Raw genomic sequence first — 11,932 nt, 5'->3', positions numbered from 1 at the left:
TTTTTTATTTATAATTTAATTTAAAAATATAATATTATTTAATATATTTTCATATTTTAATAATTGTATTAGTTTATATTTTTTTTATGAATTTTTATTAATTTATAAATGTTTAATTAAATAATTTATAATGTTAAAAAATAATTTGTATGATTTTATTAAATTTAATGAATAAAATGGATAAAAAATAAAAATAGAGGTATAAAAATATATACATCGATATGAAAATTCGATAGAGAGAATTTCGAATCTCAATATGCATGTTGTCTGTTTCGAATGTGATAGTCGATGGCAAAAAAAAAAAATTTTAGAGTTCAATATCTTTAACAATTTGTGTTTCGCATCAGATGTTTGCATGTTAAGTATTTTTTTAATATATTATTTACTGTTTGTTACATTGTATTATTTAATGTTTCATTAGATTCCATTATATGAATTTAAAAATTATGTTTCCATATTAAATCTCTCTTTGTTTAAAATGTTTAAATTTTTTTATTATATTATTTTCAAATTTCTGATTCGGTAAAAGTTTTTTTTTAAAATATTTTATTATATTATTTTAAAATTTAAAAGTTTATTTATTTTAAAGATAAAAGTTTATCAGGTTAATTTAAAATATTTAATTATATTATTTATAAATGTTTAAATAGATAATTTTTATGAATATTTAAAATTTATTAAAATATAAATTTATTTAAAATTCATATAAAAAATTATAAAAATTATTATGTAGTTTTAAGTATTATTATTTTTTGGTGTTTTTATTTTTAAGTTTATTAGATTATTTTTTTGATTTAATAATTTAATTACAAATTTTAATTTATTCTATTAATTTTTAATTTTTTATAAAATAAATTGTATAACTTTTTTAATTTATTTAAAGAAATATGTATATTCAGAAATTTGTACTTGTACGTTGAAAATTTTGTTTTGAGAAGAATTTTTGACCATTTCTTTTTTAATTTTTTAAAATATTAAATAGTTTCAAATAAGGGTAATTTAGGAATTGTCTAAAAATTTGGAGATGCAGGATGAAGGGGTTGGAGGGTGAAACCCCAAAATACTTTTGTTGGGTCATAACTTAAACGAGAGTTACTCCCTACTCTATCCCATATTGCTTCATGTACCACCACATTTTTATAAAATTTTAAAACTATCTTTTATATTTTAAGAAATCTTACATCCTCACTTTTTTTTCTTTAACGGATGTCGATATCCGTTAAAGAATAATAAATATGTCACATTCGTTCCAGGTTTATGTTTTTTTTTCAGTTTTTAATTTATTAATTTAATTATATTTTAAATTAACATATAAATATTATTTAAATTATTTTTTAAATTTATTACGTAATTATATATAAATTAATTTTATTTTATTTAATGAAATAATTATTATTAATTTAATTAAATTATATTATTTTTTTAATTAATTATGTTAAATGCGACATCCGTCACATTCGTTCAAGTTTTTCTTTTAGTTTTTAATTTATTAAAATATTATATTTTAAATTAATTTATAGAGTATTTAAATTTTTTTATTTTTTTATAATATATTACATAATTATATATAAATTAATTTTATTTTATTTAATGAAATAATTATTATTAATTAAATTAAATTATATTAATTAAAAATAATATAATTTATTTTAATTAATAATAATAATTTTATTAAATAAAATAAAATTAATTTATATATAATTACATAACAAATTTTAAAAAGATATTTATATATTCATTTAAAATACAATAAATTAATAAACTAAAAACTAAAAAAAAAAACATAAACTTGGAACGGATTTGACCAACATCCGTTAAAAAAAAATTTCTTCAAAAGATGTTGACGTCCGTTGAAGAAAAGAAGTGAAAGTGTGAGATTTTTTAAAATATAAAGAATAGTTTTAATATTTTTAAAAGATGTGGTAGTGCACTAGCAATGTGTGGTGGTGTAGGGAGTAATCCTCTAACTTAATGGGATAGAAGTTATGACAGCCCATTGGGCCTAATTTGGACCCAGAATTCTGACTACCCTTCCTTTGGCATTGCATTAACAGAACTGTGGTTAACCAAGCAATTGATGTCATACCAGAGCAATTAATCTTACAGTTTTATTTTGAGCTCAAAATTTTTCTTCCTGGAGTTGAAATGCCATTTTTAAATCTGTTAAATTGATTTGCAATTTTTAAAATTAAAAAAACAATTGTGTGAAAAAGTTAGGTTACTTTATTTTTGTTTTCCGCTTGGCACCCTTTAAGTAAATAAATATTTTAATTTTCCAGCGAATACAGAGTTTTTTTTTTTTTCAATTCATCATTATAATTTTCATAATAAATCTATATAAATTGCAACTTTCTAAATTTTTTTTTTAAAATCCGATGTGAACAATATTAGATGAATGTAACTCGTACAGCTTATTCATCAAAGGATTGCGGTGTAGGTGCAAAAAGGTCAACTCCTTCTCTGGACCTACAAGAAACATGGGTTCATACAAATCATTAGATTAAAAAATAACACGAGGCATCATTATTGATAAATACTAAACCAATTTTTACATCACATTTGTTCAAACTTTTAAATTTACGAAAAAAAGAATCAATAACATCGAACTATATATGGTGTAAAAATTAGCAAGAACCACGATGATCGTCACCACCAATATAGTTTCGATCTGCTTCCTTTATCTTCAGGTCTTAGAAGTGACGATGGAGTTTCGTGTGTCTCTTTTATTGAGTTTGAGCACCTTTGACCAAAACCCATCTTTCTTCCTTCCACTCACATCCCTCTCTCTCCCTCTACTCTTCGAAGCAAACGCAAGCGACTTGCTCTTCTTCAAGTTCAAACCCTGCACGCTCGAACCAGATTCCGCCGCCACCAGCGAAGCGTTTCGCCGGAACCGTGGTTTACGGTGGCCACCACCCCGACTCGAAGAAAAAGATTGATGAGGAGAAGCAGGTGATTGTGGAGAAAAACAAAGAGGATCAATAATAGGGTTGGTGCTGTACAACTGCGAGAGTTTTTCCCTCAAACAAGAGGGACAAACACCAGGTGATTGCTTATCGTGTGGGTGCTCCTTGCACCCTCCTCTTCTTGTTTCAAACACCATTTCGCAACGTTTCATCACTTTCCTCTCCCTTCCAATTTGTGGAATCCTACATTACCTGCATCTGCGTTGCATTATTTATAAGGGAAATTCAGTGGTCAAAGATGCAATGTATAGTATTCCATACCTAATACACAACACGTGCACGGATTTGTAGTCGTGTACGACGAAAGTTCCTCTCACGTTGGTTTTCTTAAATATTATTCTTAGCAAGAAAATATGTCAACATTTTTGTTTTTGGTAGTCAAACGAAAATTATTGTTGTCTGTATTAAAAAACTTAGGTCGTTGGTATTAAGAATTGTATATGCGAGAACGAGATTGTTGTGTTCGACCGTGTTGAATGTAATCCATCTTCTCGATGTGTCTATTAAGAGCTAATATATTGGTCCAATGGGTCACTGAAAATGACGTGCAACTGTGAGTAGTTCATTCGGTTCTGTCAATGTTTGTTGTTTTCTTACTATTGTAGCTGCTCAATGTAGCTTGAAAATGTATCATGGTTGTTTGTTTTAGTCGTAAATTTTCTGTTCATAATGAATTGCCCAGAGATGTAATTGTTAGATCTGAACTTAACGCAAATGGGTCGGCTGAATATGGCTATTTACTTCTTGATATGTACAATATGTTCTGTTTGGTTAGATTTTGTGATTTATGTTTCAACTGGGATGCTGATTTATTTTGTCACGTATTCATCTTCACTTACATGCAGAGCTGAATGTGGAATCTAAAGTCAGGGGAGCTTTCTTTTATTTTGTCTTAGTAGTGATTTTCAGTTATTGTGTATCACTTGCTACCGAATCAATGTATAAAAACATTAAAATAGAAGTTTTCATTTTAAATATAAAGAAATTAATGTATATTTGTGAAAATAGATGTTGCCAAATATTAAAATTGTTAAGAGTATGAAAATGTTATAAAATAATGTAATGAGAAAAAAACAAACAGCCTGGTCCAAAACTAGAAAAACAGTGCAGCAACAAATGAGGAGTACAAACAGTAATTTCATACAATCAAACTAAAACACAAAAGGGGTGTATATAGGGAATATAGGGTTTTTTTTTTAAAAAGGAAAGGAACTGGAATGGCCTAGGCCCATAGTCAAAATCTGGTTATTTTTATTATATATTTTTTGTTACTTATTATTTCCTATTTTATTCTCTATTTCTAAAACATGATTTTTTTTTTAAAAAAAAAAAAACCAGAAACCTCTTCGCCTTCGTGAACATCACCATGCCAGGCCTGGTCTCGCCCAAACCCCTGCCATGCTGCGTCGGCCCAATCCAGAGCCACCGTCGGCGTCACCGTTCGTCACCGGTAACCACGCCGGCAGCGACATCCTGTTTCCCCTCTTTTCAAGCCGCGAAAATCTAACCCCAGGTCTTCTCGCGACGCATATCCACTTTCTGATCAAACCACCGCAGGCTATGTCCCCGTCGCTTTTAATGGCAACCTCTTAGTGTGCCACCGGTGACAGCATCGCCCTTTCTCCTCCTCTGTCGCACGTTCACCATCTCAAGACGTCACTGCGAATCGGAGCGCCTCCATTGAAGAATGGAGAATGGTTCAGGCCACGCCGCCGTGGGAGACTGGAGAGTGGCACAAGCCACCGCGGAAAGCATTACTTCTATTCCTCTTTTAACTGCTCCTGCTGCCACTAACTCACTGCTGATGTTACTACGGCGCTACCGGAGCCCTCACCGTCATCGTCGGCATCTCGTCACCGTGGCTACCAACGCTGCTCGCTAGAAGCCTTCAATTCGCCATTTCTCTCACCGCGACACCATCCCTATTATGTTTTCTCCTCTTTTTAGTTTAATGTTTCTATTTCAATTGTGTTGATCTGCTATTTTATGAGATTATGCTATGTGTTGAGAAAAAATGTTATGAAACAGAAAAAGGAAAATTATGAATTTTGGTTTGTGACGAATTGAGAAGGATATCATTCTCACCACATAAGGTTTTTATTTTTTTTTCTTCAATTGAATTGAAACTCTAAAACCACAGTAGCAATAATTATGTTCAGTTCCAACTGGATTTGTATCCTTTGTGATTTTGTAATACTATTTTCACGTTATATATCCTATTTATTGATATGTTCCTGTCTTATTTTTCTTTCAAATCTTATTGTATTTTATGATATTTAAATCGAAGGGTTGTTCGTCACAACCGATCGATCGATCGCTCTATCCACTATAGAGACAATCCAATATCTTTCAACAATGCGACATCTTTCAAACGCTCGTCAACTATCCTATAGTTGAAAGCGCTCGTCAAAACTCTATAAGCAGGACAAAACGTTCGTCAAAAGTCAAGCAACATTATGATACTCAGTCAGCCAAATCAGGCCAAGATCAGTACGCTCAATTACATTAAACGAGGTGACGGACCCTCAACACTTAAGTAATTAGGTCAACAATCCAGTTAAAGAAGAAGTAGTCAAAAATATCTAACCGTAGTAACGCATATTACGGAGCCAACTAACCGAATATCTGACTAACGTGGACTACGGATAGGTAACCGAATACAGGAGAACCTAAGGAAAAAATTTACGTTTCATTCTAAGAGAAAATAGTTTACTTTGTGAGAAAATCACTAATTGAGAGAATTAAAGTTCCAATACTCATATCTGACTTTAGCATCGGAGTATCTTCACAAGTACTCCTCACTCTCATTGAAAGAAAGACAATGGTCCCCGACGTATAGGAGTAATAAAGCATCATCAACCAGATTCATATATCGATCCCAAACAATCACATTGAAACACCCATAATTTCTGAATTTATTATGCAGATGTGAAGTGGCACAGGAATGTCGTCGTAAAACCGAATCAGTAATTTAGTACGAGAAGAAATAAAAGACTCATAGGAGCATGAGAAGAATAGAGCAATAAACTAATAGCAAAATGCATTCAACCACATAGAAGATCAACTTTATAGCATGGCAAAGAAGATCATATGATTCTTTATAACATATTTATGAAGCGCGTAATTGATTGTTTCTCCTTCTTTCTTATGTTCTTGCTCCTCTTCAATTCAAAAAAATATTGATCTATCAATTGCTCTGTTACGAAAGAAATGATTGGAGAGAATTTTTTAAGTGATGTGCGAAAAAAAAATGTTGGAGAAGATTTTTTAGGTGGGGTGGGATACAAAAAAAAAACAATGGTTTGAAAGAAAAAGGGCATGGCTTAGTGTCAGACCTCATTAAAAACGCACCCAAAACCCCTCTGAACGGACGCCAGGTGTCAAACAACGAGGATTTGGAAATCAGATAGTGGAAGACAGGTGTCAGCAGATGAGCGGACGTTCGTTTGACGTGGGAAGCAAAACTAATTTTTCTGAAACTTTCGTCCCACTCTCTCTGCATGCACCATTCTTCTCCAAAACTCTGATATTTCATTTCTCCTCCTTCTCTCTAAAAAGCTTTCCCTTCTCTCTACCGAAACTCACCATTTCTCTACTCCAATCTCCGTTCAGGCACCGTAGAAGCACTTTCGGCGTCCCAAGCTTCAGTTTGAACCGATCAGTTTTGAGTTCTGAACTGGTAAGTTTCCTAGTCCTTAGCCGTTCGTTCTCTGGTACATGCAAATCAAGTTCTGATTGCATGTTGTCATCTTGTCTGAACCATTTTTGGTTTTCTATGGTTTGATTTAGTTCGAAGAGTTGTTGAGCGTTGAGAGTAGAAATATTTGTAGACAACGAACCATATTTCGTCCTCTAGGACGATCGCTCACGCTAGAGGTAAGGGAAGCTTATTTAATTTAATTGTATGTTAGTTGTACGTTCGTTGATAATGAATGCATGTGCTGAGTGGTTGAATGTATATAAAGTATGAATATGATTATTTACTATGTTATGGATTTATGAAGTATGCAACTTGATTTTATATGAAAGTATGAAGTTACGAAACTATGTGTTAAGAAATAAGTTGGAATATAAATGATCCTCATATGAATTTCCCTAAGAAAGTGTACGTTCGTTACTGAACGGTCCTTGACCGTTCGGTTTTCTAGTGAATTTGGTTAGTGGTGGATTCTTTTATTTGGAAAGAATCCTATTTGAGGATGAGCGTCTGCATTTCGAGTCACTATGCTTGAGCGTTCGGCCAAGTATAGTTGTGTCTTGGTGTCTTGTTATAAATATATATCTGTATCTATATATATATATATATATATATATATATATATATATATATATATATATATATATATATATATATATATGTAATTGTATATTGTAGTTATTCGTAAACACTATCCCAATAGTATTCAGGTATAATTATCAAGCCTCTTATCTTTCAGTTTAGTAGCATTTGGTCTTATACCAAGTGTTCGTCCTAAACAAGTGTTTGGTCTTACACCAGGCACCCGTTTTATCTCCTTAAGTTAAACTTCCTAATACGAGCGTTCGTTCAAGCCCTCTAGGGCTCGCTCACTATAGTGTTCAGTCTTTGACTCGCATTGGGATTTCTTAATACTAAATTCAATTAATCTAAGTATTCACAAGTGTTCGGTTTCTTCATGTGAATCATTATAAGCATTAGTTTCGAATGTCTTGAAATATCCTTATTCATTGGTTTCATTCTGGAGTCTTCGTTCTCGGTCTGGTCTTTTTGATGTTTAATTGAAATTCTCAAGAGTCAGTTCACCTAATTGGCTCAATGTTGTAATTGACGTTCGTTCCATTAGTTTCTGGTGATTTATGATTGTACTCGTTATCTTTCTCAACCCGATATCAACCCCTTGACACTAAATCCACTCTTAACTTTGAGATCTCTCGGTCTCGCTCTACTTGTTCGGTCTAGTTCTGAGTTCGGGTTGAACGTTCGCTGTTTATAAATCTCATGAATCTTTGTACGACTTGGCTAAATGAGATGATTATTAATGAAAGATGAAGAAAATATGATATGGAAATGTTGTGGATTATGGACGAGCGTTCCGAGGAGGAAAGACTCATGTGTGAATATTGGAATTTGTAAAGTATGACTGTGGGTAAGCTAAGCTGGCTGTTCATCCTGATGTTCCGTGAGTACTCGTCTTCACGTAGAGAAGGGTAGGTCGTGTGTGGGAACGGCAGGAGGTCCTAGTCCTTAGGGTTACTTTGGACAGATAGGGCTAACCTCGGGTGGCAACTGTTGAGGGCATCCCAGTTACTACATCACCCGGGTGCACGAACGCCTGTAGCTACGCAGATTTCATAGAGTCCGGACAGTCAGTCTAGTATTAGGATTTGTGTGAACGAACTATGAATTATCTTGTTGAATGATTTTGTGAAATGTATGTTTATGCATGAATTAAATTACATAAGCTTACCCTGTGTTTTTCTGTCATGTCTCGTTTTGTACGTTTGTCTTGTCGTTGCAATGATCATCCGTGTGGATGTGAGCAGAAGGGGACGCGCTGTTGAAAGATACGCTGGAAGAAGAAAATTTGGTAGAAGTTGAAGTTAAGACCGAACCTTAGGACGTTCGGTCAGTAGAGTAGTTTTTATAATAAGGTGGTCTGTCGCCACTTTCCCCTTTTTGTATGTATGACCGTTCGGTATTTGGCTTTTGTAAACCGTTCGGTCAGACTCGTACTTCTGTATTGTTTAATTATAGTAACTCTTTTTGCAAGGCCGTTCGGTCGAGACCGTACGTTCTTGTATAGTATAAGACTGATTTGTTATATTATTAAATGTAATTAGTCGATTATATGATTTATTGCTGTATTTTTGGGATGTTACACTTAGTATCCTAAAAAAATATAAAATGAAAAGAGTAGGGCATTTAATAAAAACTTAGTAGTTTATAAAAGAAACAAACTCGTTTTTTTATTAAACCTTTATGATTTTCTCTCTTTTTCTCTTTCTTTTTCTTTTATAATCTTATTTCATTAGTTATTACATTTTTCACTTTTCTAATTTCGTTTTATTATTTTTCGTTTATATATATATATATATATATAAGAATTAGTATAGTTTTTTATTGTTATAGAATTTGATGTGAAAGGCATTTTTTGTGGTAAATTCCAATTAAGTTTCTCTCTAATTAGACATATATTTTATATATTTTAATTTCCATTTTTTTTATTGAATATTATAATAATATATATATATATATATATAAACACCTTTATTTTTCAAAAAAAGAAATTTCATTTACCGACACAAAAATATCATTTTGTTGCACTTTTGCATTAAATGTTCAAGTTTAACACCCTTCACTTTAAGCGATAAACTGTAAATCAATTATTATCACAGAAATTGGTTTGCCTTATCACTTAAATAGAGCTATAAGTCTGCGAACTGTAGAAATCATGGGTGCAATGCAAGTAGGGTTTTTTTTTCATGTTTCTTATTTTCTTTGATATATTAAAAAGGTGGAAAAAAAACACAAACTTTAGTTAAACCAGAACGCCACCGCCCCCAATCAAAACAAGCCTTATTTCAAACCAAATTGGATTCATATCACAGAATCCAAGAGGCCGTATAGCGCTCCTACACGTCCCACCCAACCAAACAGAAGAAGTTCTACAAAATGAAGAAAACAACTCTTCTTCTACATATAGATGTAAACCTAGCACAAAAAATCCAAAAAAAAAAAAAAACAAGCCGCTTCATAAAACAGTTTCACCTTTCCCACGTTCTCCTTGGATCATCACAACAACAAACTTAGTACCTGTAGAGAGCAGGCTTGTATGGACCCTCAACAGGCACACTGATGTAATCAGCCTGAGACTTCGTGAGCTTGGTGAGCTTAGCTCCAAGTTTGCCAAGGTGAAGTGCAGCCACCTTCTCATCAAGGTGCTTGGGCAAAACATAAACCTCCTTCTTATACTTCCCAGTGCTCTTCTCCTTCCACAACTCAAGCTGGGCAATGACCTGGTTGGTGAAGGAGCAAGACATCACAAAACTGGGGTGTCCTGTAGCACATCCTAAGTTCATCAAACGTCCCTCGGCCAAGACAATGATGCCGATGTTGGTCTCAGGGAAGACCCACCTGTCAGTCTGGGGCTTGATTGTGATGCGCTTCACACCTGGGTAGGTCTCCAGCCCCAGCATGTCGATCTCATTGTCAAAGTGACCAATGTTGCAAACAATGGCATTGTTCTTCATTTTCCTCATGTGGTCAACCATAATGATGTCCTTGTTACCTGTTGTGGTAACAAAGATATCAGCCTCGGATACAACATCCTCCAAGGTCAAAACCTGAAGGCCTTCCATGAGAGCCTGGAGGGCACAGATGGGATCAATCTCAGTCACGATGACACGAGCACCAGCCTGCTTCAACGCAGCAGCACAACCCTTGCCAACATCACCATATCCAGCCACGACAGCCACCTTCCCCGCAATCATAACATCAGTAGCCCTCATCAGACCGTCGGGCAGAGAATGACGGCACCCATACAAGTTGTCAAACTGTCACAACCCACAGATCAAAAGGTTAAACAAAAAATAACAACAAAAGCCAATTACTATCAGCTAGAAAGCCAATGACCAACCTCTTGCTTTCAAAAATCATACAACTGATAAAAAAAGCAGTTAGTTTGGGTGAAGAGTTCAAAATTTGATTCGGATTTTGAATGATATGGCATATAATTGGACTCAAAAGCTAGTTAACAGTGAAATTCCACCTAGAGCTGTTTCAAATCAATTCCTAGATACCAATCCAAACTTCTTTCAGAACATTAATCAATCGGTTAACAGATTAAAAAATTTCATTTCACCAATGCCACAAATGCCATTAAAACCGACAGATCTGAATCGAGCTCAACATTAGTTAATCAGTTAACAGATTCAAGAATCCACTACACCAATGCCACAAATCCATTAAAACAGACAGATCTGAATCGAGCTCAACGTCTAAACACTCGAAAAGTAACAGATCTGAAAGAAAACAAACAATACCTTGCTCTTGGTGACAGAGTCATTGACATTAATAGCAGGGAACAGAAGAGTCCCACTGGCCTGCATCTGATACAGCCTCTTCACACCAGTGGTAGTCTCCTCAGAAACACCAACAATACGCTCCTTCATCTTGCGGTACCTGGTGGGGTCGGTCTTCAACCCATCTCTAATGATGGTAAGCACGATCTGGAACTCAGCGTTGTCAGTGGAAGCGGGGTCGGGGAGCGCGCCGGTTTTCTCATAGAGCTCCTCGGCCTTGACACCCTCGTGGATGAGGAGGGTGGCGTCACCACCGTCGTCGATGATGAGGTCAGGACCGCCGCCGGGGCCCCAGTCAAGGGCGCGCTCGGTGCACCACCAGTACTCCTGGAGGGTCTCTCCCTTCCAGGCGAACACAGCAGCGCTGTCGCGAGCGATAGCAGCAGCGGCGTGGTCCTGCGTGGAGAAGATGTTGCAGGAGCACCAGCGAACCTCGGCGCCAAGGGCGGTGAGGGTCTCAATCAGCACGGCGGTCTGGATGGTCATGTGGAGGGAGCCGGTGATGCGGGCCCCTTTGAAGGGCTGTGATGGGCCGAACTCAGTCCGGCAGGATATGAGGCCCGGCATCTCCACCTCCGCGAGCTCGATCTCCAGGCGGCCGAAGTCCGCCTGGGAAAGGTCCTTGACCTTGTACTCGCGGCCGCTTGTGGTTTTCTCGACCAACAGAGACATGGTTGCGCAGCAGCAAGAGAAAGAAGAGTGAGTGGGGTTTAGAGAGAACGAGGCAGTGAGTGACGAATGGGAGACGCAGGAGTGTGGGTATAAATAAGGGCCGAGAGAGGGAGTTGGTGAGTGGACTACCAGATCTGCTTTTTTTTTCTTCCTTCTTACTTCCTCCTATCCTAATTTTAGGTTAATTTTTCAACCTTACCTTCTACCTTTCCTTTTCTTTCACCTCATTTTCC

At 35.2% G+C, this 11,932-nt stretch overlaps 2 protein-coding genes across 2 annotated transcripts; both read right to left on the bottom strand.

Annotated features, from left to right (window-relative positions):
- Positions 1-2,683: 2,683 nt before the first annotated feature.
- Positions 2,684-3,103, bottom strand: LOC108328678 (uncharacterized). The gene has a single exon (XM_017562570.2). The coding sequence runs from the start codon at positions 3,101-3,103 to the stop codon at positions 2,684-2,686; it is 420 nt and encodes a 139-aa protein (XP_017418059.2).
- Positions 3,104-9,619: 6,516 nt separating this feature from the next.
- On the bottom strand, positions 9,620-11,932 carry LOC108329188 (adenosylhomocysteinase). Its single transcript, XM_017563278.2, has 2 exons — positions 10,989-11,932; positions 9,620-10,499 (listed from the first exon to the last, which is right to left on the bottom strand). Exons 1-2 carry the CDS (start codon positions 11,697-11,699, stop codon positions 9,753-9,755), a joined length of 1,458 nt encoding a protein of 485 aa, XP_017418767.1. The 5' UTR covers positions 11,700-11,932; the 3' UTR covers positions 9,620-9,752.

The sequence above is a fragment of the Vigna angularis genome, chromosome 2, assembly GCF_016808095.1.
Source record: "Vigna angularis cultivar LongXiaoDou No.4 chromosome 2, ASM1680809v1, whole genome shotgun sequence".
In the NCBI taxonomy this organism is placed as follows: domain Eukaryota; kingdom Viridiplantae; phylum Streptophyta; class Magnoliopsida; order Fabales; family Fabaceae; genus Vigna; species Vigna angularis.
Note: the sequence above shows the minus strand (reverse complement) of the source record. Positions and strands in the feature narration are given on the sequence as shown.